Source organism: Narcine bancroftii, chromosome 12 (assembly GCF_036971445.1).
Source record: "Narcine bancroftii isolate sNarBan1 chromosome 12, sNarBan1.hap1, whole genome shotgun sequence".
In the NCBI taxonomy this organism is placed as follows: Eukaryota; Metazoa; Chordata; class Chondrichthyes; order Torpediniformes; family Narcinidae; genus Narcine; species Narcine bancroftii.
Window position 1 is genome coordinate 65441074 of NC_091480.1, and position 27441 is coordinate 65468514.

Genomic DNA, 27441 nt, shown 5'->3' on the forward strand with positions numbered 1-27441 from the left:
CGACTGATTTGGTCCCAAGTTTTCAGTAACCACAGCTTCAGAACTGTTTCGATCACATAAGCTCCTATATAAAAATTTAAGTCATGCCTTGTAATCCACAAATTTCCACTCTGGTGGTTGTGGAGGTGGGCAAATATCAGCAGCCTAAACTACCAAAGAACCCAGAAACTCAACTAGAAATTAACTGCACTGAATATGGGAAGCTCTGGTGCCCTCTGCAGAGACCCATGTGTAAACTAGTTTATTGCTCAATCCCAGCCTACATTCAAAACTCTGCAATCTTTTGGTTATTCAACCAGACAATTTTTCAAAATTCTTTAAATCTGGATAATATTTAAACAGCCAAAGCCCAATCTGCCATCTGGAACTACCTGTCCTGAATGGGGAAGATCTGTCAAAGCCAAGATTGGACTCACAAGCCACTTGAGAGCCCATAAATAGATCAACAGAATGAAGTCCATCATCGTTGACCTTGAGGCATAGCCATGACGACGATATTTAAACTTGATTCCAGTGACAATCAGGATCCCAAGTTAGAGAAACGCATCTTTAAATGTGTATTGATCACCAGCTGCCATTTAAGTCACATACCTTAACTATCGTTCTATGTTCATTCGGTTTTCTTGGCTTAACAACATTTTCTAAATGCATCTCCAAACTATACAGTATGTTCAAAAGGCGAGTGACAAGTCCCAAATTGCATTAACAGTTTGTACAATTTTCAGTTTTCAAGCTGTGTCAAAATAAATTCCATCTATTACAAGTATAAAGAAATCTGGGCATTGATTGTGGTATTCCCATCAGAATGGATAGACTTAACATGAAACCTTAACCAATATTTAATAATTATTCTCTTTGAATTTAGACCACTCCAAGAACCACCATTCATCTTAGCTTGTAAAAACACAAAGCTGCAGAAACTCAGCAGGTCAAACAGTACTTTATGCAGCAAAGATAGATACATAACCATCATTTCAGGCTTGTGCTCTTCATCAAGGTATGGAAAAATGTCAGGAGGCACCCAAACAAAATGGTCAGAGGGGGCGGGGGAGGAGCAGTCCCACAAGCTGGTGGATAAGGGAGGGAGGGCACAGCAGCAAGCAAGGGGAGGGGCAATAGCTCCGTGAATGGAGAAGGGGGTAGAGAGCGACATCAGAGACTGGGAGACGCTTCATTGAGCACCTTTACTCTGTCCACATCAGTGACAGGGATCTCTGTGGCCAACCACTTCAATTCTGCGTCCCACTCCCATACCCGCATGTCTGTCCATGGCCTCATGTACTATCCCATCAAGACCACTGTAAATTGGAGGGACAACACTGGATTTTCCATCTGGGCACTCTCTAGCCAGATGGCATTAACATCCACTTGTCCAGTTTCTGCTAACCTACTCAACATTCTCCCTCCTTTCCCCCTGCCTTCTTTCCCTCAGCTCTGTACCCTCATCCCTCTCCATTCACAGAGCCACCCCCCCCATCCCGTTTGCTGCTGTGCCCTCCCTCCCTTATCCACCTATTACCTCCTACCTTTGGGACCATGCTCCTCCCCTTGCCCATCCCCCCCACGATTTTGTTTGGGTGTCTGCCGACATTTTTCAATACCTTGATGAAGTGCTCAAGCCCGAAACGTTGGTGATGTATCTTTATCTTTGCTACATTAACTGTTCCACCTGCTGAGTTCTTCCAGCATTGTGTTTTCACTTCAGCAGACTTTTGTGTTTTACTATTGATCTTAGCTTGTATTGCCTTAAAGTTGCATACAGACAAATACATTACCTGCACATAGTGAACCAACTGCAGCAGTTCAGGGTCTCTTTTGCCAACCACATTGTTGCCATTTGACAGCAAGACTGCCGATACCAAATTTTCTGTACCCATCCACATCAAATACATTTTATCGATTGGTAATGAATCAAGAAAAATGTAATGTCATCTTTCCTCTTATCTCCATTATTTGGAAAGTGTTTAAAGGCCTGAATCATCGATGAACAAAAAAAATGCAACATGCATGTGTTAAGGTGGGAAAAGAAAGGTTTATATCATATCAGTAACTTGGCTGGAAAAATGTTTTTGCTTTCCAGAATACCACAGCATTAAGTGTGCATGTATTACCCTAACTCCATGCATGTCTGCATTCAATACAGATGGGAAGCTTGAGGAGAGATTTGCATGAAATTAGCGCCAAGAAATGTCACATAGAATGAATTACACTTAAATTGCGGGGGCTGGAGCGAAGGTTAAGCTCAGATTACTCGGAACTGCTTGAGGTCCATGTTGAGAGGAAAATGCACAACTATGATACCAATTACACAATAAAAAGAAACAGCCAGGTTCAATTCATTCAAATCACTCACGCACTGCATCTTATACTGGCGAAGCACAGCTGGCTGGCACTGGTATACAAAAGAAGTATTTTGAGCTCTGTATTAGGGCACACGGAAAAATAATTTTATTAAAACTTTGAGACAAGAGCTCACTGCATGGGAGGCATACAAATATCAATTTAATTATTCCCCCAACAATGGGAGGAAGCACAAATTGAAAAAAAAATAATCGGCAGATATCATTCGTGCAACAGCACCCCAGAGAGGGTCATTTAAATTTCAATGTTCTTATTTGAGTACATACCATATTTCACATTATTAGATTTGTTTCTCAATTGAAATTCGATGACAAAAAATGAAAGACTTGGAAGGTGGGGAGGGGGGTAATAACAAAAAAGTGCTGGATCAATTTCTGGCAAATTGAACACTGGATTCTGTTTTTGTTCCATCACATAAAAGCATTTCTGATGATGATCAGGCTTCTCAGCCCCTTGATCAGGCCAAACTCGCAACAAGAGATACGGGGGAAGACAATTTTGAAGTCACGTAGTGTAACAGTGAAGACTCAATGCAATCTACCGAATAATACATTCATTCCATATCACCTTCTTGCACATTGAAAGGAAATTTTAAAAAATAGTTCCATCAGTTCTGATTAAAAAAACAAACACAAAAGGCTGACAATGACAAGGACCAGCATGGGCAAATGTCCCATTGTGTGACCCTTGGTCTTTTTAGGATGTGTGCCCATTATTGGCTGACAGTAACTTGGCATGGATATGGAATAATGACTCTCCTTGTATCCTTGGAAGCATACACATTTTCCCTATAAACCCAGTTCCAAATCCTCCAGCTCCTCCATCAGTTGCTTTCGCCGGCTCAGCTTTTCCAGCTGCTCTTTCGTCGCCTGCTTAATCTCACCAGAGTCTAGCTTTTGCTGTAGTTCATCAATTTGGCGCAGTTTTTTTTTGAGATTTTTTACCTTTCTGGCCTTCTCTGCTCCATTGTGGTCCCCCTGCTGCACAGCAGCCTGTGGGCTTGGATTGCCAGTGCCACCAGCAATGGTGGTTTTCTGCAACGTTTGGCTCAGCTCATCAGCCTCGGCGGCGCCATCGCTTTCCTGCTGCTGTTTGCGCTTCTCTTTGCGCTTGAGGTTGCGTTTAGCTGACTTGGATAACCCAACTAGCTCTCCGTCCTGCTTGGACTGTTGCTGCTTGCTTTTGGTGGATTCGTCTGGGTTAAGGCCTGGCGGCAGGTCTGGTTTGCTTTTGAAAAACTTCACAAACTTGTTCTCGTACCTGCACACAATAAATATAGATAATAACAGGCCATGCGAACTGGGATTAGATAGTGTTCAAACAAAACTTTTCCCCCTCCCTCTCCCACCTAGCTTGATCCCTTTCTCTCCTAGCTCTTGTCGGACAGTTCCATTGGCATTAACCCACTGAATTGATTCAAGTGTTTATGTTCGTGTCAGACCCAGACAATGAGCCAACCAAGGACAATTCTAGCCAAAGCTGATCCTGTGCACAACCCACAACCTTTGTAACACCAATTATCCTCTAAAGACTGACAGGTCCACTTCTCCATCAATGTTGGGGGCAAAGACTACAAGCCATTCAATGCATTAAATATCATCTCCCAAAAAGCTCCTGATGTGCCGTTTAATGTGCCCTCAAAATACACCTCCCATCTCCTTCAGTTCCATTATTTCACTTAAACAAACACAGGACCAGGTTTGGCTGTGATGTCCCTCAGATAAATAGCTCATCGGCAATTATTAACATCCATCTGGATAAAGTTCCACAATTATGGATTCCCTTTAGAATCTCATCCCATAATAGGAAATGAAAAATAAAGGATTTGCTTGGAGCAAGGGGTTGTATTTATTGGTATCCAAACCCAGCTTTCAGTAATGCATCATAGTGAGCTTCCATTTACAGTACATCTGCTCCCATATGGAGCTCATAGAAAAAGTTTGTGCACACAAGACAGTAGCTTCTGCCTGCACCCTGTTGAGGGGGAGGTGGATGACATTTGACCAAGGCAGTACTTGTACTTGTTTCTCTCACAAAAAGCTGCTTTGCAGCAGAGATGCTGGTATTGAGGCAGATTTGTCAGTCAATTTGACGTTTCAATTGGAACTGTTCCCTGAATGGGACACTTGTGACATAATAGCACAACATGTCAAATAACGTCAGCCCCAAACAGAAATTGCTAGTTTTGTGACAAAAAAAAAGCAATGCAGCAGTTTGTTCACTCATTCTGAAGTGAAAACATTTGCATAATGCAATACACAAAAGTGATGGAGAAACTCAGGTCACACAGCATCTATAGAAAGTAAAAGGCAGTTGACTGCATTATACTTCCAATGGATGCTGCGTGACCTGCTGAGTTTCTCCAACCCTTCTGTATACTGCACTGGACCCCAGCATCTGCAGATTTTCTTGTTATCAACATTTGCATAATATTCACTTACATTTCTGTTGGTTAAGGCCATAATTGTTGAACTTGCACAGCATCAAATCAAAAAGCAAGCATTTTACATCAAGCCACGCTCAATGTGCGCTAGAACGTGACTGTATTGATCGAAATTAATAAAGCCTGGTGAACTGTGTGGGGTAGGGCCAGTTGATTGACCAAGCTTATATTTAATGTAATCCTTTGGCACAGACTAGAGGGGCCGAAGTGGCCTGTTTCTGTGCTGTAATTGTTCTATGGTTCTAATTAGAATGAAGAGTGGAATTTGGAAGTAATAATATTGAAAGCATGTAGAATGAATAAAACGAGATAAAAGGTTTGAAAAAAAAAAAAAATGAGCAAGGATGGATTTAACAAGCTCAATCACATGTGAACTGAACATCTCATCCTAGCATGAAGATTTGCAGCACGGATATTCAGGTTGTACTGAAAAGCCAGTGAACAAATGAAGTAAATTGAGGAAATGTCAATTACATTAAAAGACATGACAAATATGAAGTTATAAAATTAAGCATGACATGGCCACAGGATTTCAAAGGTGTTGCATTTATAACATCACTTCACACAGCAAACTGAACAAATGACAGGAGAGCAAAAGTTTGTCCTGCTTGTCCTCAAAATCGGCCAATTTTGCCACACTTCTACACCAAAACCCATGGACCAGGGATTCCACTCAAAATCCTTTTCACTCACTAATGGCTGAATCTCCCCTTCCAAAGCTATCTCTTCCCTTTTCACATTTCATCCCATAGCCTATTGCTCTTCTTGTACGAGGTTTCATTAATCTTGCTTCATTCCTAATTTTTTGCAGTAATGCCCTTCATCTACATTTTTGTTAATGGCACAAGCATCCGCACCAACAGCAGCCCAAAATCCAATGAGATGAATTGAAGGCTAACACACAAAATTGCGTTGAGAACTTTGACACAGATTCATTTCTCTGATCATTACCCATTTCCCTGTGCCATTTGTGCATTCTCTCTTCAATTCTTTTTCTTTCCTTCAATCTTACTCAATCCTATTCTCTATTGCCACCCCTTCCTCGGCACGGTTAGCACTGTTACACCGCCAGTGATCAGGACCCGAGTTCCAATCCCGTAAGAAGTTTGTATGTTCTTCCTGTGTCTGCGTGGGTTTTCACCGGGGTCTCCGGTTTCCTCCCGCCGTTTGAAACGTACCAGGGGTTGTAAGTCAATTGGATGTAATTGGGTAGCATGGGTTCGTAGGCTGAAGGGGCCTGTGTTACTGTGCCATATATCTAAACCTAAAAATCACAATGAGCCCACTAACCCAGCAGAATTTTAAAATGTTCAGCTTGGATTTGACAACCTACAATTCCACATCAACAGAATGGCAAAGAGATGATAGAACTGAAGAGCCAAAGAAAACTGCAGAAAGATTTCTGATTATAAACGTAAAGTTTGGGAAAGGTGTTCATGGGAAAGGTGTGATTTGCAATGAACTCTTGCATTTCTTGCTGGTTTTGATATCTACTGTGTCAAGTGGATTTACTAAAATTCAAAATCTCAAGGTTTCACAATGGAAATATTTATTAATCCAATGCTATTTTTGAAATACCTTTTAATAACAGCTCAACACAAAAGGCTTTTGCACATCATTGCGAAAGGAGCACATTGAATAAGTGCATTTATGAAGATCTCCAAATGCTCGCAGAAGGGGAGAGAGGGTGCACCGATTCAGCAATACTTGGAAAGGTTGACTTCCATTGGATGGAAATATGTCATTTTCCTATAAAGATGAGCCTTAAAAATTAACAGAACGTCAATAAACCTACTTTGCGCAGCAAACAAGCATGGAATCAGGAGTGCATCATTTCTTATGAGAGAACAATTACACTCGCATCCAATTCCTGTTATAATGCAGCAGATACATCCTGAGAAAGGCATTCTCTTAATTTCAGCACAGCATTTTTGCAAAATTTTGCGCAAGCCATAAACTGGATTGAAAGCATTTTGACATTTCTACCAATTAAGTGGCTTATTAACCAAGAAACATTGAAGGATTATTACAGATTTAACCCAGAATAAAACCCAAACACTTGCATATTCTGCACATTTCAAAATTGTGCCTGTGATAATTAAGCAGATTTATAACAAGTAATTATCCCTTTATTTTGCACGCAAGTGAAAAAAATGTTAACAATAGTTTATAAAAATTAATATTGAGGGCCAATCAAGAATGTTTGCCAAGCATGTTTTCTGAGCACCTTAATGAGGATAAAAGCATAATTTTCTGTATTAAGTAACAAAAGTACATTCCAGGCTTGACTGGAGTAACAATGGCAAGAGGAGAAACTGATCTTTGCCCAGTAGCAATACCAGTAAATCCACGTGGGAACGGCTAAACGTCAAAGTTCGTTCATGGCAGGGAATGCTTCATAACTTTGAATATATATTAATTTGCTTGGACTCCATATCTTTTCCTCCACCCCAACCTTACTTAGCAGACTCACCGAGAAGTCATTCTCTCTGGTCACCCAGTCACTCCTCGTCAAAGCAGGCATTTGACTGAATTGCTAAAATTTAACTGCAAAACGAGAGTCAAATATGATGGAAAGTTTAACAAAAGCCAAATTTCTGATAGTTGAATCTCTTTGGTACCTCTGCAAGTTAAGATGCGACATTTTTGGCGCAATTGTTGAAGATGCCAGCAAGTGATCGCGACATGATGCAGAAACTAAAGTGGAACGAGATAAAAAGGACACCCTACCCACCACCATCAGGCTTTACAGAAAAAGATAGAAACAATTTCCCTTCAAAAATTTAGTTCCCTTGAAATGTTACTTACACTGGCACTTCCTCCTGAGGCACATATCCTTCTCTCACACGCCTTGGTTTCCGCCAAGTCCCGTCAGGACGCTGTGATGCAGGAATATACTTTCCTGTAAATGTTGAGAAAAACAAGTTTTGCATTGATTAATGTCTGCTACAATTTAAGAGGGGGCTCTATTCACAGTAAAATATTCATGATACATCAAAGAATACTGAAGGTTACATCAATCATTTTGCCTTCCAGCAACAGGCACAAAAGGTAAGCTCAGAAAAATTAACATTAGGTACACTTCGAACTCTAAAATTACGTGAGATGCTTTCAATGAGGACCGCTGCTTCACATGGATCTGATGTTGGCCTTTTTAAATAGCACTTCGGTTAGTCCCATTCTTGGCTCTCTCTATTCCACAAAAATACTTTTCCAGTTCCTTTTGGAGAGCCATTCAATCTGCTTTATCATGCTTTTAGACTGAATTCCAAATCCTTACTACACACTGCATGAAAGAGCTCTTTCTTATGTTAGCTAATCACCTTAAATCTGGATTTGCAACTTTCAGCAATCACAGCTTATCTGGATGGTTCAAAATTGCAAACAATCAAGTCTTCTTTTAACCTTTCCAAGTCTGAGGGACAAACCCATCTTCACCACTCTATCCCCATAAAAGTTGCCTACCTACAAACCATCTTTTCTAACTCTCTCCAAAGTCTTTAAAGGTATACTGCCAAACATTGGACAATCCCAATTTCTGCTGAGTTGTAGTTTTATGGAGATTTAATGGAGCTTGCTTTCTTTTGTGCTTCAAGACAGGCAGCTATATACCCTGCCTTGGCTTTCACATGATGTCGTGGAACATTGGATATCTAGATTTCAGTACCTGCTCACAAATAAAGGCAGAAATTTTAACTGAAGCACCAGTCACAGAAAAAATTAAAGATTTCCTTGTGATAAGAAAATATTAATTCAAGATTCCAGTTCCATAGGCAACAGAAAATCTCAAATGTCAAAACAATAATATTTCATGCACCAGCATTGATCATTTACCACCTACCAATACCTACAGGAGGTAAACAAGAAACCTGCAAATGCTGAGGGTTCAGCGCAATACACAAAATGTGGGAGAAACTCCGGCACGCTGCATCCACAGAAAGCAAAAGGCAGTCAATGCTTTGGGCCTGAGCTCTTCCTCAGAGGTGCCAAAAATCAAGCAGACGCTTGAATCAATGTTCGTGTCTGTGTGCGTGTGTGGTGGGGAAGGGAGAGGAACGCAGGCTAACAAGTAGAAAGTGGATGGCGGTGGGGGCTGAGGAAGAAAAAGTGGAGAAGTGATCATGGGGATGAGAACAGGCAAAAAGGACAGCCTGTTACAATTCCATCTACATTGGTGCTGTCTCTTGCACCCATGAGCTTATCGTCTATAAGATTTTGATGTCGACTTTGACCATGACCTCGTTCAATTGGTCGATCTGTGGTAACTCTCTCCTCTTTCTCAATCTCCATTTTGGGAGACAAACTATTTACAGACATCTTCTATAAATCCACTAACTCCCAGTTACCTGGACTATACCCCTTTTCTCCCATTAAGTGCAAGGATTCCTCTTTGTACTAAATTCCTCCATCTCTGTCACATCTGCTCCCAAGATAAGGCTTTCCATTCCAGGATATCCAAGAAGGGATCTGGGAATACAGATGCATTAATTCCCTGAAAATGAACTCACAGGTGGACAGGGTTGTAAAGAAAGCTTTTTGGCATCTTGGGCTTCATAAATCAAAGTGTGGCGATGTTATGGTGAAGTTGAACAAGATATTGGCAAGGTCAAATTTGGAGTATTGTGTGCAGTTCTGGTCATCAAACTACCGGAAGGATATCAATAAGATTGAAAGAGTACAGATGAAGTTGCTGGGTCTTCAGAAGTTGAGTTACAGGGAAAGATTAAACAGGTTAGGACTTTATTCCTTGGGAGCATAGAAGAATGAGGGGAGATTCAAAGAGATTTACAAAATTGAGGGGTATAAACAGAGTAAATACGAATAGGCTCTCTCCACTTAGATTAAGAGATAAATAAGAGAGGACATGGCTTTAGGGTGAAAGGTTAAGGGGGAACATCAGAGGAAACTTCTGTACTCAGAGAGTGGTGGGAGTGTAGAATGAGCAGCCATCTGACATGGTAAATGCAGGCTCACTCTTAAGTTTTAAGAATAAATTGGATAGATACATGGATGGGAGAGGTCTGGAGGGTTAAGGTTAGGGCAGGTCAGTGGGACTAGCGAAATGATGTTTCTGCACAGACTAGAAGGTCCAAATAGCCTGTTTTCCGTGCTGTAGTGTTCTATGGTTCTACGTTCTCCTCCTTCAGCAAACACAGCTTCCCCTCCACCTTCACCCGCGTATCCTCTATTTTCCGCATATCTATCCTGGCCTCCTCCACCTCAAGATGCAAAAAGGACGCGTCCCCCACTTCCTCACCTACCAGCCCCCGCTTACAAGAAATTCTCTGCAATATCCACCACCTAAAACACCATCCTAACACCAAACACATCTTCTCCCTTGCCCTCTCCACTTTATCTAGCGTTCTCTCCCTCCAGGTCTCCCTTGTTCACTCATCCCTTCCTTCTAATCACTCCCCCAGTACATACCCATGAGTGACCATAAGAAGGGCTACACTTGCACCCACACCTCCCCCCTAAACAATCCTTGCAACACTTCACTTGTGAAACTGCAGGGGTCATTTATTGCATACAGTGCTCCCATTGTGGTCTCCTCTGGAGATACTGGATGCAGACTGGGAGATCACTCTGTCCGCTGCAATAGCAAGAACCTACTAGTGACCAACCACTTCAATTAGACACTCCACTGCCACATTTGTCCACAGCCTCATACTGCCAAGTTGTGGCCACAAGTATATTGGAGGACCAACATCTTGAACCATTGCACCCATCTCCAACCAGATGGGATCAAGAGTGATTTTTACAATTTAAATTAACCCCTCCCAGTTTCTCTTTCCCTCATCCCTGTCTCCTTTTCTCCAGCTCCCCATCCTTTCCTTCTCCTCCCAGAGAGCTATCCTTCTCAGCCCCCTGTTCTCTCTTCTTCACCCTCCCACTTGTATCGACCTGTTAGCTTCTATCTGCTCCTGAAGAAGGGCTCAGGGCCAAACTGTGGACTGCATTTTTCTTTCCCCAGCACTTTTATGTACTATACCAGAGATCAGTCAGATTTTTTTAAAATAGGATGAATGCAATTTTTCATAACTTACTCAGTTAGCTGACTAGAAAGGGGCAAGTCTGCTTCCAAGCCTTGAGCAGATCCTCTCTGCCAAGATGTGCAAAAATACACGTGATGTGAGAATAATAAAGCCTTTACCTTTTCACTTTATGGCATTTATCCACCAACTTTGCCTTCCCTTCCAGTAAAGGACCTGGTTTTAATTGGTGATCATCTCATCATAGACAAAAACAAAGACTCTCCACTGCAATTTCAGCACCTGATCTGACCAAAATCACCCCCAAAATTTCTGACATGTTGCTTTAAATGATAACAAAGTCGAAAATAACCATTTTTAGGAAAATAAAATCCAATAAAGACAAAACTCGCGCAGTTTATTGGATTCTGGAATATTTAAACAAATGGTAAACATTTTAAACGACTACACTTCAAACAAAGGATTTTAGGACAAAACCGAAGTGGGGGACACGCAGTTCAGGATTTATCGTTTTACATGGGGCCAAACCCTCAAAATTAGTTGGATCATTCATAATAAACGTCGCACGCCCGAGTAAATGTGAAGTTTTAAGGGAATAAAAGTGTTTTCGGAGGGTTTATAATCTCTTCTCCGTGCATTAGGCCGCAGTCGGCGCCTCAGCCTTACCCGGCTCTTTCCATCCAGCGGCCGAGTGAGGGACACCCTGGGATACTTGACATACCATCTCCCCCCTTTCAGTGAAAGATACGGGGCACCCCCCCCCCCTCCGCCGCAATAGCCCCCATCCGCCGGCGTCGACATGGCGGGACGATCACCCCACTCACCCGTCTCGTCTGTCATGTATGGAGCCGCCATGATGCGCGCGCCGGAAATGGCGCCGCTCGCCGTCTCTCCCCCCGCGGAGGGGGAGGGGGGGAACGGTGTTTCTTCTCTCTTTCCCCCCCCCCCCTCACCCTTGGGGAGGGAGAGGACGACGACGCACTGAGGAGGCAAGGGGGGGGGGAACCCCTCCTTAAACGGCCGGGAGGGGCGCGGGGTATCGCCGTGGGCGGCAGGCCCTCGCTGGGCTTTACCTTAGTGATTGACTCCTCTTTCCCCCCTCCCCTCCGACAACCTCATCGCCTCAGAAAGACCCCAGCGTGTCCTTCCCCCCCTCCTCCCTCTCACCCCGGTGTCGGATGGACGAACAGTACCGGTATCCATTGGCGGCGAGCTGGGTCGGTGCGGCAGGGTGAGTGTGGGGCAGGACGGGGCGGGCCCGGCGGAGGGGCGGGCCCCAACATGGCGGGTCGTGTCTCTCCACCCCATCTCACTCCTTTGGTTTTTTTCACTGGCCCAACCCTGTGCAGCATCCTTCTGTGAGAGATAATAGAATATAGGAAGTAAAGTTAGTATGAATAAAATAAGGAATGCTGGACTGGACTAGAGGAAGTAAAATAGGGATGAATTCCGATAAGATTGTGAGGAAGGGTTACGCAAGTACAATAGAAGAAAGATCTTATAGTGATAGAAAGAATTAGCAAGTTCTGCATATAGAATTAGTAAGTCCTGGGGGTTGAGAGGTGTGAATAAGGGCAATGACATGGTACCCCATGGTCTTTCAAGTTTACAGAAACTGCACTTAGGCAGACAGAATTACCAAATGCCAAACCAATCCAATGTTAGGGGTGGGGGGAGGGGGGTGATGGTACCTCTAAACTGAAATGAACTGTATAAAAGTTGGGTGAGCCCCAGTATGTGTGTGTATTCCCAGGGTAAGGGGAGGCACCCAATTTTGCATTGTTGTACAATAAATGTTCTTTGTTCTCAATTTTTGTCTTGAGTGAAATCTGTGAAGGTACTTATGTTTCTCACACTTCCATTGTACTGTTACAAGCCCAGAAGACCCCAAAATCCAGCAGCAATAGATATTCACCAAGACAAATGTTTACTTAAACAAAAGTTGCATTTAATTATCTTTAAACATGAAAACAGAATCACACTTTAACTTATCACTATTGACTGAACAAACCTAACTTAACCCCCTTCTAATTCTAAGTGCACATGTATGTAATGTGTGTGTAAGTTCAGAAAAGTTCTTTAATTCACAGGTCAATCTCACTTCTCATTCTTCCAAGTTCACTGGTTGCAGACAATTCTTACGCTTTGCACAGAATTTAACATTTATAAAGTTCACCAAGCTTTGGTGCTTTACTGCTCAGAAAGGCCCTTGTCGGTTTTCAGAGAGATGTGTTGTTTGTTGACACCCACAACTGATTCCTTCTGATCAGTCACTTCAGTGTCTTGCTGAAGAAACTTGCAGATAATAACCTCTTTCTTCCAGGTCACCACAGAGTTCCTTTTCTGTTTCCCTTCTATCAAGTGAAACATTATACAGCCAGCCATCTCCTCTTGTATGGACCAAAAGGGCTTTGACCAGGCTGAACTAAGAACTCACAAGCCATCTTCCAAATGGTGTTTTTCCACAAGCTTGCCAGCTTGTCCTGTTCCAGTCCCAGCTGCTGCTGAACTGTAGAACTGAATTCTCTCTCAGAGAAAACCATATAACTCTCTTAGAACAGCAAACTACATTCAGACAGACTGCGGCACCAGACCCGATCTGTTCCTTTCCAAAACAATGATCCATTACTCCACATCATGTCTAATTAACACCTACTTGGGAAGTCCTTATAGGCATTCTTCAAAGTTTGTGCAAAGACACCTAGAGCCTGGACTGCCTGGGTTGAGCAGAGCTCTGGCATTTTAAATGAGATCTGTGTTGTGAAGTATTTGTTTGTGTCCTACACTTAAACATCCCACAATTTATCTCCTTTAAAACATATCTATATATAATATAAAATATAACATAATCTGTCACAGTACAATTTGCAAAGCAGAGTAACCACCATCAGTGGGGATTGGTAAGAACATGTCCACCACCATCTCCATCAATACCACAGGGCCGTGTTCTTCACCACCACCCCCCCCCCCCCACTCCACTCGCTATACACCTACAACTGTGTGGCTCGGTACGACGGCAGCAAATTTGCCGGCGATACCACAGTAGTAGGTTGTGTGACAGATTATGTTTTATTTTATATTGTAGAGATATGTTTTAAAGGAGATAAATTGTGGGGGTTTAGTGTAGGGCACAAACAAACACATCACAACACAGATCTCATTTAAAATGCCAGAGCTCTGCTCAATCCAGACAATCCAGGCTCCCAGTGCCTTTGGAAAGACAATGAAAACTGCTTTGCTGAAGGACTTCACAAGTAGGTGTTAATTGGACATGCTGTGGAGTAATGGATTATTGATTTGGAAAGCAACAGATGAACGGACTCCAAAGATGGGTCCAGTGCCGCGGTCTGTCTGAGTGCAGTTTGCTGTTCTAAAAGGGTCATGTGGTTTTCTCTGAGTGAGAGAGAGAATTCAATTCAACAGCAGCAGCTGGGACTGGAACAGGACAAACTGACAAGCTTGTGGAAAAACCCCATTTTGAAGACTGGTTGTGAGTTCTTAGTTCAACCTGTTCAAAGCCCTTGTGGTCCATACAAGAGGAGAGGACTGGCTGCATAATATTTCACTTGAAAGAAGGGAAACAGAAAAGGAACTCTGTGGTGACCTGAAAGAAAGAGGTTTTCATCTAGAAACACCTGATAGGGCAAGTTTCTTCGGCAAGCCACTGAAGTGGCTGATCAGAAGGAATCAGTTTGTGTCCAGCGAACAACAAATCTCTCTGAAAACTGACAGGAACCTTCCTGAGTGGTAACCATATACCTTTCAAGCACCAAAGCCTGGTGAAAATTCAGAAATGTTAAATTCTGTGCACAATATAAGAATTGTCTGCAACCAGTGAACTTGGAGGAGTGAGAAGTGAGATTTTGGACTGTGAAACAACTTTTCTGAACTTATATATTACATACATGTGCGTTTAGAATTAGGAGGGGGTTAAGTTAATAGTAATAAGTTAAAGTTTGATCCTGTTTTTATGTTTAAAGAAAATTAAAAGTAACCATTTGTCTTGATTAATATCTATTGCTACTGAGTTTTGCAGTCCTCTGGACCCATAACAGTTGTATAAAGGAAGGGGATGAGTCAGCCTACAGGAGGGAGGTTGAAAACTTGCCTGAATGATGCAACACAACAGCCTCGCACTCAATAGCCATTTTTTTTCATTAACATCCCAGTTAATGGGCTGCTCAGCGTACCGGTTAATGAAGCTGTTTTTGCTGTCCCTACTGGGCCACTTTTAACCGAGACCCTAGCTGCTTTCATGTTGACCGTGGATAGGAGAGTCTACCATCAACCGGAAATGTTCCGTGTGATTTGGCCTTTTCACACTGGGTTAATCAGCAGGCCGGACTCAGCTGATGCCGAGGATATGAGTAGGGGTCGAGTTCATCAATCCCCGGTGTGGTTTGGCATGATTTGACGCTGGCATGCTGCTGATTGATTTGCTTTCCCACTGGACCCTTAACCAGTAAATTGGCATCAATTCCTGGGACAGGGTGCCAGTGAAAAAAGGGCTAACTTCACCAAAACCAAGGAGCTGATTGATGGCTTCAGGAAAGGAAAACCAGAAGTATACAATCTAGTGATCATTGGGGGAATCAGAGGTGGAAAGGGTAAGCAAATTTATGTTCTTTAGAGTCAGTACCTTGGAGGATCTTTCCTGGACCCAACACTCCAATGGCATCATGAAGAGCACATCAGCACCTCTACTTCCTCAGGAGTTTGCGGAGGTTTGGCATGACTGCGAGAGCTGCATAAGCACTGGAGGTGTATCTCTGGACACTCGGTGACTCCAGGGGAACTCTCTTTTGCTTTTCTCTCTGGGACTACAAGTCTGACTGCAAGAGCTACTAAGGGAATTCCTGCCAGAGAATCATGACCATTCTAATGGTAATTTCATTTAACCTTTGCCTGGGTTCATGGAAGCATTGCATCGTGGAAGTCACAAGTTTCATAACCCCTACACAAGGAAGAGGGGAGTTGTGATGAATCATTCGTATGAAGGAACATTCCTTCGAAAGCAACTTGATAAGAATTTGTGAGGTTTGAGAAGTCTGATGAATTGGTGTCTCACCTACCTTATAATTACTTCTGAACATCAGTTTAAATTTTTTTTAGCCTCTAGTTGCTACAGATAAAGCTACAAAGCTTAATCAGCATTTGGAGAGGGTTCAAGCACCAAAGGATGAAATGAAGACAAATGCTAATTGCTTCAGAAAATGGAAATAAAGATAAATGATTTAGAAATTGGGTTAACCACAAGCCAAAAAACCAACAAACAGCCAGTTGTGAAGTTATCTGCTCCAGAAAAACCAAAAAAGTCATACTCCAGTTCTGCGTTCTTCATTCCTGAGAAGATACAAGAGAGAAAGACACCCTCCAGTACATCTCAAAGACTGTGTGCCGTGATTTAAAGAATTTGTGTGCTTCTTTCTAAAATGTGTTTTTTTTACTTTATTTATTCATTCAAAAAACAAATAGTACATAACATATACAACAATTAACCATAATTTTTAAAATGTTTTTAATGATTTTAATAAAGAACATAAAATCAAAATAAGGTACAATTCAATAAGATGATATGGACAGTTACACAAACTAAATGAGACATTCCACATATCACTAACATACATAAATTGCAAATCATATCCATAATTCATATTCTAAATAGTATGTACCTTTTGTAAAAAAAATTCACGAAATTAGGCTGATCACAAGCATATCAACGAGTCAAATTGGATCCCGAATTGAGGAAGTACATTGCTATCAACACTCACCTGGGATTGTTCACTTATGCTAGGATGCCGTATGGAATATCATCAGCTCCAACGATGTTTCAAGTGGTTATGGACAAACTATTGCAAAGACGTATGTTGGATGTTACCTAGAGGACATCATCATTATGGGTCATGATGATGGAGAGCATCTAACAAACCTGGAAAAGGCCCTGGCCTGGCTAGAACAAGCTAAAGTTCGACTGCGTCAAGACAAGTGTGTATTTATGGTACCCTCAGTAAAATATTTGGGATTTACGACTAACCGTGAAGAAATCGGGATGAATACAACTGGCACCAAAGCTGTTCGCGGTGCACCCTGCCCATTGAATCGAGCTGAGTTGCAATCTTTCTTAGATTTGGTTAACCACTATCAAAAGCACATCCCAAACATGTCAACTCTTTGCAACCCATGCAACCAATTGTTGAAAAAAGACCAGAAATGCTGAAACCAACACAGCTTTCAATCGCTTGAAGAAACTGCTGACCTCAAGGGACAATGTTATCGTTCACTACAATCTAGACAAGGAAGTAACCCTGGCTGGTGATGCTTCACCTGTTAGTTTAGGTGCAGTATTATCATAAGTCACTAAAAAAGAACAGCCAGTTGCATATGTTTCCCGCTCTCTAACGAACTGTGAACAAAACTATGCGCAACTGTAGAAGGAAGGATTGGTCATATTTGGTCTCAAGCGATTCCACCAATACCTACATGGTAGGAAGCTCACCTTTGGCCCCAAGAAAGGCATTCCTATGTTAGAGGCAGCAAGAATTCAACGATGGGCGATGGAGCTCGTGGCATATGATTATGATCTAAAGCATCACCCTGCAACAAGAACAGCCATGCTGATGCATTATTGCACTTACCTCTGCCTTCAACAGAACAGACTGAAGGGAATATGAGTTGAACTGCGGAAGCCACAGCTAACAACTGCACCACTTGCCCATTACAGCTAAGGCTATCAGTAAAGAGGCCATACTGTCGAAGATTCTGTACTTCACCTTGAATGGGTGGCCCCAGCTGACAGTATTACCCTTGAATGGAAAACTTTTTTATATGGGGAAAAACAAAATATTGATTGAAAAGGGTTGCCTGTTGTGGGGGACAAGAACTGGCAAGAGATCTTGCTAAAGGAACTCAACACCAATCATCAAGCAATGGTCCTGATGGGGAGTCATGTGATGGAGTAGTGGCCGGTCGGGGAACTCCAGCCCTCTCCGGAAAAGTTAAAAAAAAGACAGTGAAAAAACAAAGGCACAAACACAAAAACCAAAATAAAGTGAAAGTAAAGGTGTGGAGAAAATGGCAGCGAAGAAAGAAAAGCCAAAAGCAATGGGAAGAAGAGAAGAAGAAAAGACGTCAGAAGAAGAAGGTGAAGGCCTTACCTGTGTGAGGAAGCCTGCTGTGGACAGAGAAGCCCGCTCCCTAAGGTCAGTTGAAGCCCCAAACTCGGGACTACAAAAATGGCTCACGGAGCCAAACAAAAGTGTGCAACCGTGCATGCGCGACTCCTCGCGCATGCGCGATGTGCAAGACAAAAATAACATTGATGGGAGGGGGGACCAGCTGAGGAGTCGATCTCCACAGCTGAAATTGACAACCACAACAAAGCAGCAAGAAGAAAACATAGAAAATAACGAGAACAAGAAAGAAGAGAGTAAAAAGAAATCAAAGAAACAACAGATGACCAACCCAGAGGAAGAAGACCAGCATCAAGACACTTCTAGTGAAAATAAGAAGACCAAAAATACCCAACAAAATAAAACAAACAACCCAACAAGAAAACCAGAAGAGACAGAGGTAAAGGACACAGATCCTGGAGTGGACTCAGAAGAAGAGGAGGAAGAACACAGAGAAATGGAAGATGAAGGGAAGGGCAAGTACATGGATATATTTTTTTTTTAAAGAATATATGGAATCAGTAAAAGAATGGCAATCACAAACATTCAGTGAAATAAAAAGAAGAGTAAAAAGTACTGAAGAAAAAATGAATAGATTAGAGATGATCATGTCAGATATAGGAAAAAGAGTAGACAAGGTGGAAGAACGAGAAACAGCCATAGAAATGGAAGTAGATGACTTAAAAAAGAAATTAGAAGAATCTGATAAAAAAGTTAAAGAGACACAAGAGCTGTTAGCTCAGAAGATAGATATAATGGAAAATTATAATAGAAGAAACAATATAAAGATAGTGGGCCTTAAGGAAGATGAAGAAGGCAAGAATATGAGAGAATTTATAAAAGAATGGATCCCCAGGGTCCTAGGAAGACCAGAATTACAGGAAGAAATGGAAATAGAAAGGGCACACAGAACATTAGTCCCTAAACCACAACCACAACAAAAACCAAGATCCATTCTAGTAAAATTCCTAAGATATACAACAAGAGAAAATATATTGGAAAAAGCAATGAGGAAAATAAGAGAAGACAAAAAACCACTGGAATACAATGGTCAAAAATTTTTTTTCTATCCAGATATAAGTTTTGAACTCCTGAAGAAGAGGAAGGAGTTTAATGCAGCAAAAATGACCCTATGGAAAAAAGGATATAAATTTATGCTAAAGTATCCAACGGTACTTAAAATAGTTATTCCAGGGCAGCAAAACAGACTATTCTCAGATCCGGAAGAAGCACGAAAATTTGCAGAACAACTACAAAACAGACAGAGAGATGAAGATATGTAACGAGAACAAAAATGACCACAAATTATATGTATGTGTGTATGTATATATTTTAAAAAAATAGAGTATAGGTATGAACTAAGAAGGGGAAGAAAGGAAGTATGGGGGGAATTAAGAGAGTGACCTTTGTTATATATGAAGATTAAAATCTTTTCTGGGGGGGGCTGGGTGGGGAAGAGTTACGGTCACTGTGAAATCAGTTGACGCTTGCGAGTGAATTCGCAAATCCAAATGGAGAGGGGAGATGTGGTTGCCCGACAAGGGACAAAGAGCAACTCAGGAAGGGGAGGGGATAGTGGGGTTAAAGGAATTTTAGATAGGAGAATAATGGAAATATTTTATGTTTTAGAAATGTTGTCTTATAATGTGTTCAAAAAAAAAAGCAGAAATGGATAAGAAGGAAAGGTGATGATGAGGAAACGGAAAGGAAAGATAAACAAAGTATGTAATGGCTATGTTGAACTATATGACTTTAAATATTAACGGAATACATAACCAAATCAAAAGGAAGAAACTGCTAAATTTACTGAAAAAAGAAAAAATTGATATAGCATTCGTACAAGAAACACACTTAACTGAAGTGGAACACAAGAAATTAAAGAGAGATTGGATAGGACATGTAACAGCAGCGTCATATAATTCAAAAGCTAGAGGAGTAGCTATATTAATCAGTAAAAATGTACCAATCAAAATAGAAGAGGAAATAATAGATCCAGCAGGGAGATATGTAATGATAAAATGTCAGATATATTCGGAGTTTTTGAATTTACTCAATGTATATTCACCTAACGAAGAAGATCAAAAATTTATGCAAGATATCTTTTTGAAGATAGCAGACACGCAAGGGAACATACTAATAGGAGGGGATTTCAACCTTAATTTGGATTCAAACATGGATAAAACTGGGAAAAAAATTAACAGAAAGTAACCAAATTTATAATTAAATCGATGCAAGAAATGCAACTTTTGGATATATGGAGGAAACAACACCCAAAGGAAAAGGAATATTCATATTATTCGGGTAGACATAAAACATACTCAAGAATAGACCTATTCCTGTTATCAGCTCACATGCAAGAGAGAGTTAGGAAAATGGAATATAAAGGTAGACTATTATTGGACCACTCACCTCTGTTATTGACAATAGAGTTAGAGGACATCCCACCAAGAATGTATAGATGGAGATTAAACTCCATGCTACTTAAAAGGCAGGATTTTAGAGAATTCATTGAATGACAAATTAAAATGTACTTTGAAATAAATACGGAATCAGTGAAAGATAAGTTTATACTATGGGACGCAATGAAAGTGTTCATCAGAGGGCAAATAATAAGTTATGTAACTAAGATGAAGAAGGACTACAATCAGGAAACAGAGCAGTTGGAAAGGGAAATAGCAAATATAGAAAAAAAATTAGCAATGAAGGAAGACACAACTAAAAGAAGAGAATTGGCAGATAAAAAAAATAAAATATGAAACACTACAAACATATAAGGTGGAGAAGAACATAATGAAGACAAAACAGAAATATTATGAACTAGGAGAAAAAACACACAAAATTCTAGCATGGCAGCTTAAGACAGAACAAACTAAGAATGGTATTGGCATTAAGGAAAAAAGACAAGCAAATCACATATTATCCAATGGAGATTAATGAAAACTTCAGAGAATTCTACGAACAATTATATCAAACTGAAAACGAAGGGAAAGAAGACAAAATAGATGAATTTTTAACTAAAATTGAACTACCGAAATTACAAACAGAGGAACAAAATAAATTAACAAAACCATTTGAAATAGAAGAAATACAGGAGATAATAAAAAAACTACCGAATAATAAAACACCAGGAGAGGATGGATTCCCAATAGAATTCTATAAAACATTTAAAGATTTATTAATTCCTCCCCTTCTGGAAGTAATCAATCAGATTGATAAAACACAAAGCTTACCAGATTCATGCAAAACAGCAATAATTACAGTAATACCAAAGACAGGGAAAGATCCACTCACACCAGCGTCATATAGACCAATATCTTTACTTAACACAGATTATAAGATAATAGCTAAACTATTAGCAAACAGATTAGCCGACTATGTACCAAAAATAGTAAATCTAGACCAAACTGGATTTATTAAAAAAAGACGAACAACAGACAATATCTGTAAATTTATTAACTTAATTCATGCAGTAGAAGGAAATAAAGGTCCAACAGTAGCAGTTGCTTTAGATGCAGAGAAGGCCTTTGACAGAGTAGAATGGAATTATTTATTCAAAGTACTACAAAAATTTAGCTTACCAGAGAAATATAAGGGGCCATTGGCGAAAGTGACAGTAAATATATATCAAAACAATTTAACTTGGGGGGCGTGGCAAGATGGCGTAGGGAGCGGACGTGCCTTCCCGGTCTCCCCCAGGCAGTTATATAAATACCCGTTTTAAGAATATTTCTTTTCTGTTAAAAGTCTTTGTTTTGTTTATCAATTGTTTTTAGTTTAAAATGGCAACAAAGATTAAGGAAAATAGAGTTCAAATACAGAACAAAACTACACTCTCCGACTTTGGAAGAAACTCGGCCTACTTGCCCAGACAGAACCACGGAGTCAAGGCTGGAATCTTCTTAAGAACGGAGCTCATTAATTGGACTGTTGGATAAGCTGGCCTTGGACACCCCTCTGAAAGATGGTGATGAATATTGATTTGAAATGTTTTATGAAGATAAATTGCAGTAATTGGCATTAGTTGCCCATGAGTTTTAAAAATCCAGATAACATTAAAGTTTATTAGTGATTTTTTTTTGGATGGAATATCGGAAGGATGAACTTATTATCTATAAATACAGAACAAAATTACATTCTTTGACTTTGGAAGAAATTTGACCTATTTGCCCAGACAGAGCCGGAGTTGGTGCTGGAATTTTCTCAAGAACAGAACTTATTAAAGTTGATTTCGGACTCCTTTTTGAAAGATGGCGACGAATGTTGATTTGAAATATTTGAAATATTTTCTGAGGTTTATCAGTGATTTTTTTTTGGATGGAATATTGGAAGAGTGAATTTATTATCTGTGAGTATGCATACATTGCAAACAGATTTTAATAGTTTTGAAAAGGTTTTTTTTTAAACTAAACAACAAGATCAGTTTAATATTGAGAAAATTGGAAAAAACGGAAACTTTATTAAATTTGGAAACTCAGTAGAAAGAAACTATGAACAAGATTGATGATTTATAAAATTAAAGTCGAAGGAGCAATGTCCAAGAAGAGTTAAAAATTTTGAATAAGTTTTTCTTGAAAATAAACAATAATTTCAACTTAACATTGAGAAGATTGACAAAGTGGAAAATTTGATATTAAATTGGGAAACATAGAAGAAAGAACTTATGAATAACATTGATGCTTTAGAAGATCAAGACCGAAGGAATTATGTTCAAGAAAATTTTAAAAGATTTGAAAAAACTTTTTTTGAAAGTAAGCTACAAATTCAACTTGAGACTGAGAAGAATGGAAGATTCGGTGTTGAACTGGGATGTTCAGAGGTGTTTTAATTCAGTGGATGAAATTCAGGAAGACTTGAAAAAAAAATTTTTTAAAAAGCTTTTATTGATTGTAAACAATGTTTAACTCAGTGTTGGGAGGGTGGAAAGGGTGCAAAATTTAATATCAAGTTTGGATTTTCAAAAAAAAGAGTTTATGAATAAGATTGGTTAAATTGATGGACCGGGGTTTTATGGATATAAGAAATGATGATTTTTCGGTTTATACGTGTATTTTGTCTGCCTGGGGGGGGGGGGGAGGGAGTGGTACTTCTGCTCCCGAAAGTCATATGCCACTTGTGGTTTATACCACACCCATTTGGGTTTTTGGGAATTAACCACCATAAGGTGGTTTCCTAAGGGGTTAGGGGAGGTGGGGGGGGGGGGGGTGAAAATTTGAAAATTATTTAGTATCTATTATGTAATATTATACTAAGTCAATTTGAAATGAATGTATGGAGATACTATAAATAAATTTCAAAAAAAAAAACAATTTAACTTAAGCAGATCAACAAGGCAGGGATGCCCACTATCTCCCTTATTGTTCGCGTTAGCCATAGAACCACTAGCAGAACTGATAAGAACAGAAAATAAAATAAAAGGGTTAAAATAAAAGACAAGGAATATAAAATCAGTCTATTTGCAGATGACGTTATAGTATACTTAGCAGAACCAGAAATATCAATAAAAGAATTACATAGGAAATTGAAAGAATATAGACAAGTGTCGGGGTACAAGATTAACGCAAATAAAAGTGAAGCAATGCCAATGAATAATGTGGATTTCTCAAAATTTAAGAAAGAATCACCATTCAGATGGCAAACGCAAGCAATGCGATACCTAGGTATACAAATAAATAAAAACCTCGGCCATCTATATAATCTCAATTATTATCCACTAATGAAAAAATTACAAGACGACTTAGAGCATTGGAAAGACGTACCACTAACACTGATAGGAAGGATAAACTGTATTAAAATGAACATTTTCCCAAGGATACAATACCTATTTCAGACATTACCAATACGCTTAACAGAGAAATTCTTCAAGGAGTTAAAGAAAATAATAAGGAAATTTTTATGGAAAGGGGGGAAACCGAGGATAGCACTAGATAAATTAACAGAATGGTATAAACAAGGAGGCTTACAACTACCAAACTTTAAAAATTATTATAGAGCCGCACAATTAAGATACCTATCAGATTTTTATCAAATAAGGGAAAAGCCAGATTTGACTAGATTAGAACTAGATAAAATAGGGGAGAAGATACCTGAACATATATTATATAAATGGGATGAAAAATTGGTACAACGTAGGAATTCTCCAGTATTGCATCATCTGCTCAACATTTGGAAGAAGATTCATGTAGAAAGGAATAAAACAAATTACCAACTACCAAAACTAATACTGACGCAAAATCAGCTAATCCCTTTTACAAGAGATAACCTTTCCTTTAGAGAATGGGAGAAAAAAGGGATCAAAAGAATAGAAAATTGTTTTTCGGGAAATAAATTATTATCCTTTGAACAAATGAAGGATAAATATAATATAACACGATACAGTGTTGGCATACTACCAACTGAAATCCTACTTGAAGGACAAATTGGGAGGCAGTCTGAGGTTACCAGAGGGAAGCAATATTGAATATGTGATTACAGACACAATGATAATCAAAACATTTGTAACAAACATGTATATTAAACTACAAGAAAAGGAGAATGAGGAAACAAATGGTAAAACTAAACAAAAATGGGAACAAGAATGAAACATGGGAGAAGTTATGCTCCGGAACTATGAGAAATACAATAAACACGAGGTTACGTTTGATACAATATAACTGGATACACAGGCTACACATTACACCTCAAAAGTTAAATAAATGGGACCCAACAGTATCTGACAGATGTTTTCACTGTAAAAAGGAAATGGGAACAACAATTCATGCAATTTGGACATGTGAGAAAGTGAAAAAATTTTGGGAAGATCTAAACCAGATATTAAATAAAATCACAAAAAGCAATATACCAAAAAACCCAGAGATCTTCCTCCTAAGTAACATAAAAAACAAAGAATTTGGACTCGATTTGGATGAAGCACAAAAAAGATTTGTTATGATAGCCCTAGCTGTAGCAAAAAAATGTATTATGTCAACCTGGCAATTAGAAGATAACTTGAGAATACAACAATGGTATATAGAAATGAATAAATGTATTCCATTAGAAAAAATAACCTATAATTTAAGAAATAACATTACAATATTTGAACAAATATGGGAGCCATATATGAAACACAATAGAGAAATCCTACCATGGACTTCCACCACCTAAAATGACAGAAGGAGAAGACAACGAAAAGAACTGACTCAGTAAAATTTCTTGTTTATTTTTATTAAGTGACAACATTGTTTAACGGGTTTAATGTATCTTATATTCTGAACTTTAAATAAATGGGAGGGGAGGTGAGGGAGGGAGGGAGGGGAGGAGGGGAGGGGGGAGAAAATGACACTATATATTTAAGAAGGAAAATGTATGTATCTTGATCAAGATGGTTTATCGTGTGAAAAATAAAAAAAATTTTAAAAAATTTTTAAAAAAAGGAATGGTCCTGATGAAGGCACTGGCATGCATGCATGTCATGTGGCCTTCGATTAACCTTGATGAAGGGCTCAAGCCCAAAACATCAGTTATTTATTTTTGCCTTTGCTATATAAAGAATGCTGCTTGACCTCTGTGTTTTTACTATATTCCCAGGTCCCTCTGTTCTGCTGCCCAAACATTTACCGTGTATGCCCTTTCTTGTCCTTCCATAATGCTAATGAGGTTAACCCCATTTCCCAGCTCTCGGTGCAGTCTTATAGAGCTATAGAACATTGCAGGACAGAAACAGGCTCTTCTAGCCCATGCCAAACTATTGTTCTGCACAGTCTCACTGACCTGCACCCAGTCCATAGCTCTCCATGCCCCTCCCATCCATGTACCTGTCCAAATTCTTCTTAAATGTTAAAATTGAGCCCACATTCATCACTTCAGATGGCAGCTCATTCCACTCTCCCACCTCTCTTCAGCCCATCGAGGTGGCCACCTGCTAGCAGCGCTATTCCACTTTGCTCTCTTTGTCATGATCAAAGCTTCACTGCTCTGAGAATTTCAGATTTATTGTCAGAGGACATACATTACATCACATACAACCCTGAGATTCCTTTTCCTGCGGGCCAGGCAGAATCACCACTTACACTGGACAACAAATTTTTTCAAAAGGTTTGATTTCTGGAATTAAATTTTGGATTATGGATCAGAATTTATTGTTATGAACATGTCACAAAATTCATTGTTTGTGGCAACCATTTATATAAACCACCTTACAAAAGTAAACAAAAATAGTGCAAGAAAAAGTCAAAGTGAGGCGATGTCTGTGGTTTATTCAGGAATCTAATGGGCTAAGGGAAGAACCTGTCCTTCTGCCACTGAGTGCTTGACTTCAGGCTCAGATTTCAGATTTACATACATACATGACATCACATACAACCCTGAGATTCTTTTTCTTGCAGGCCGCTGGTGCAGTCCCATGGAGAGCGAGGAGTGGCGATACAGTGCTCCCACAATGTTCAAATGCCCAGTCCAACTGTCATCAGCTCCACACAGGCTTTGAACGGTCCATTAAAGGAGACGATGGTAGTTTTACTTAAAATACCACGACTGCAACAAAGATGGCGGTGCCTATGATTGGCAGCAGCTACAAGGGGTTGCAGACTCCAGGGAAGTGGAAGACTAGCACAGGACACCATAAAACCGGAAGAACACCTCTCCCCATCTGAGAAGGAGAAGCAGAGTAGAGATGGTGACCACAGCGGCGGACCAATGAGGGGGCTCTGCGGCTGAAAGGCTCACGCATGCGCTGCTGGTGACTTGAGGCATGGAACCCATGGAGGCTGTGGGCTGCTGGAGACTACTGTCAGGGGACACGCACTGGACCGCTGGAGACTGGTTGAAGGGGTACCAGGTATCGAAACTGGGATGCGAGGGGGTGCCAAAGGCGCTGAAGGGTTTCTAACTGTCGGAGATCTGGAGCTCGGGTCACCAATGGTTTGGACTGAACTTTGTGTGGCTGCGGAACTGCTGGAGGTGAATCTATGGACACTTGGTGACACTGGGGGACTCTCTTTTGTTTCTCTTTCTCTGACTGTAAGAGGTGCTTCAGGCAATTTCTGCCAATGGCAAAACTGTCTTACAGCAGACAAAAGCAATTTTGTGTAATATAACACTGTTTAATTACATGACAACAAATTGAATCTTGAATTACCACTTATTGGTAGAGCACAAAATCTGGACCCAATGTACACATGTAAACAAATAAAATGTAAAACTGCAATACAGAGAGAAAAAAATCAATAAAGTGCAAAAGTAAGAGTCCTTAAATGAGTCGCTGATTGAGTTTGTTGTTGAGAAGTCTGATGGTGCAGGGGTAGCAGCTGTTCCTGAATCTGGTGGGGCAAGCCTTGTGGTACCGAGACCTATTAGAAAGTCTTATTCGAAAATCTAATAAAGATATTAGAAAGTCTGCCCAGAAAACACCTGGGGAAAGAATAGAAGGACCTCCACACTTCAGTGACAAGAATAAATGCAAGATTAGGGAACAAACCCCAAGAGCCATAGCTACTGTGTT

General features: G+C 40.1%; 1 protein-coding gene and 1 long non-coding RNA gene across 8 annotated transcripts; one reads left to right on the forward strand and one right to left on the reverse strand.

Annotated features, from left to right (window-relative positions):
• Positions 1 to 2425: 2425 nt before the first annotated feature.
• On the reverse strand, positions 2426 to 12072 carry pym1 (PYM homolog 1, exon junction complex associated factor). 7 transcript variants are annotated; one of them, XR_011347484.1, is made up of 4 exons: positions 7613 to 7701; positions 7278 to 7351; positions 6383 to 6553; positions 3534 to 3621 (listed from the first exon to the last, which is right to left on the reverse strand). XR_011347484.1 is itself a non-coding variant. In XM_069906593.1 (3 exons), exons 1-3 carry the CDS (start codon positions 11998 to 12000, stop codon positions 3150 to 3152), a joined length of 576 nt encoding a protein of 191 aa, XP_069762694.1. In that variant the 5' UTR covers positions 12001 to 12072; the 3' UTR covers positions 2426 to 3149. The 7 variants fall into 7 exon arrangements, 3 of the variants coding, with proteins under 3 accessions (XP_069762694.1, XP_069762692.1, XP_069762693.1); XR_011347482.1 differs by having other exon boundaries at positions 6383 to 6567; XM_069906593.1 differs by lacking the exons at positions 6383 to 6553; positions 7278 to 7351 and adding an exon at positions 11991 to 12072 and having other exon boundaries at positions 2426 to 3621; positions 7613 to 7706.
• On the forward strand, positions 11627 to 27194 carry LOC138747410 (uncharacterized). The gene is made up of 2 exons (XR_011347485.1): positions 11627 to 12028; positions 26327 to 27194. It is a non-coding gene; the product is annotated as an uncharacterized lncRNA (long non-coding RNA).
• Positions 27195 to 27441: the final 247 nt, after the last annotated feature.

Coding starts and splice junctions, on each gene's coding strand:
- pym1 (XM_069906591.1), bottom strand. CDS start 11,652: ATGGCGGCTCCATACATGACAGACGAGACGG. Junction 7,707..11,621: donor ATACATGACAGACGAGACGG/GTGAGTGGGGTG, acceptor CAACATTTACAG/GAAAGTATATTCCTGCATCA. Junction 3,622..7,612: donor CCTCAGGAGGAAGTGCCAGT/GTAAGTAACATT, acceptor TATTGTGTGCAG/GTACGAGAACAAGTTTGTGA.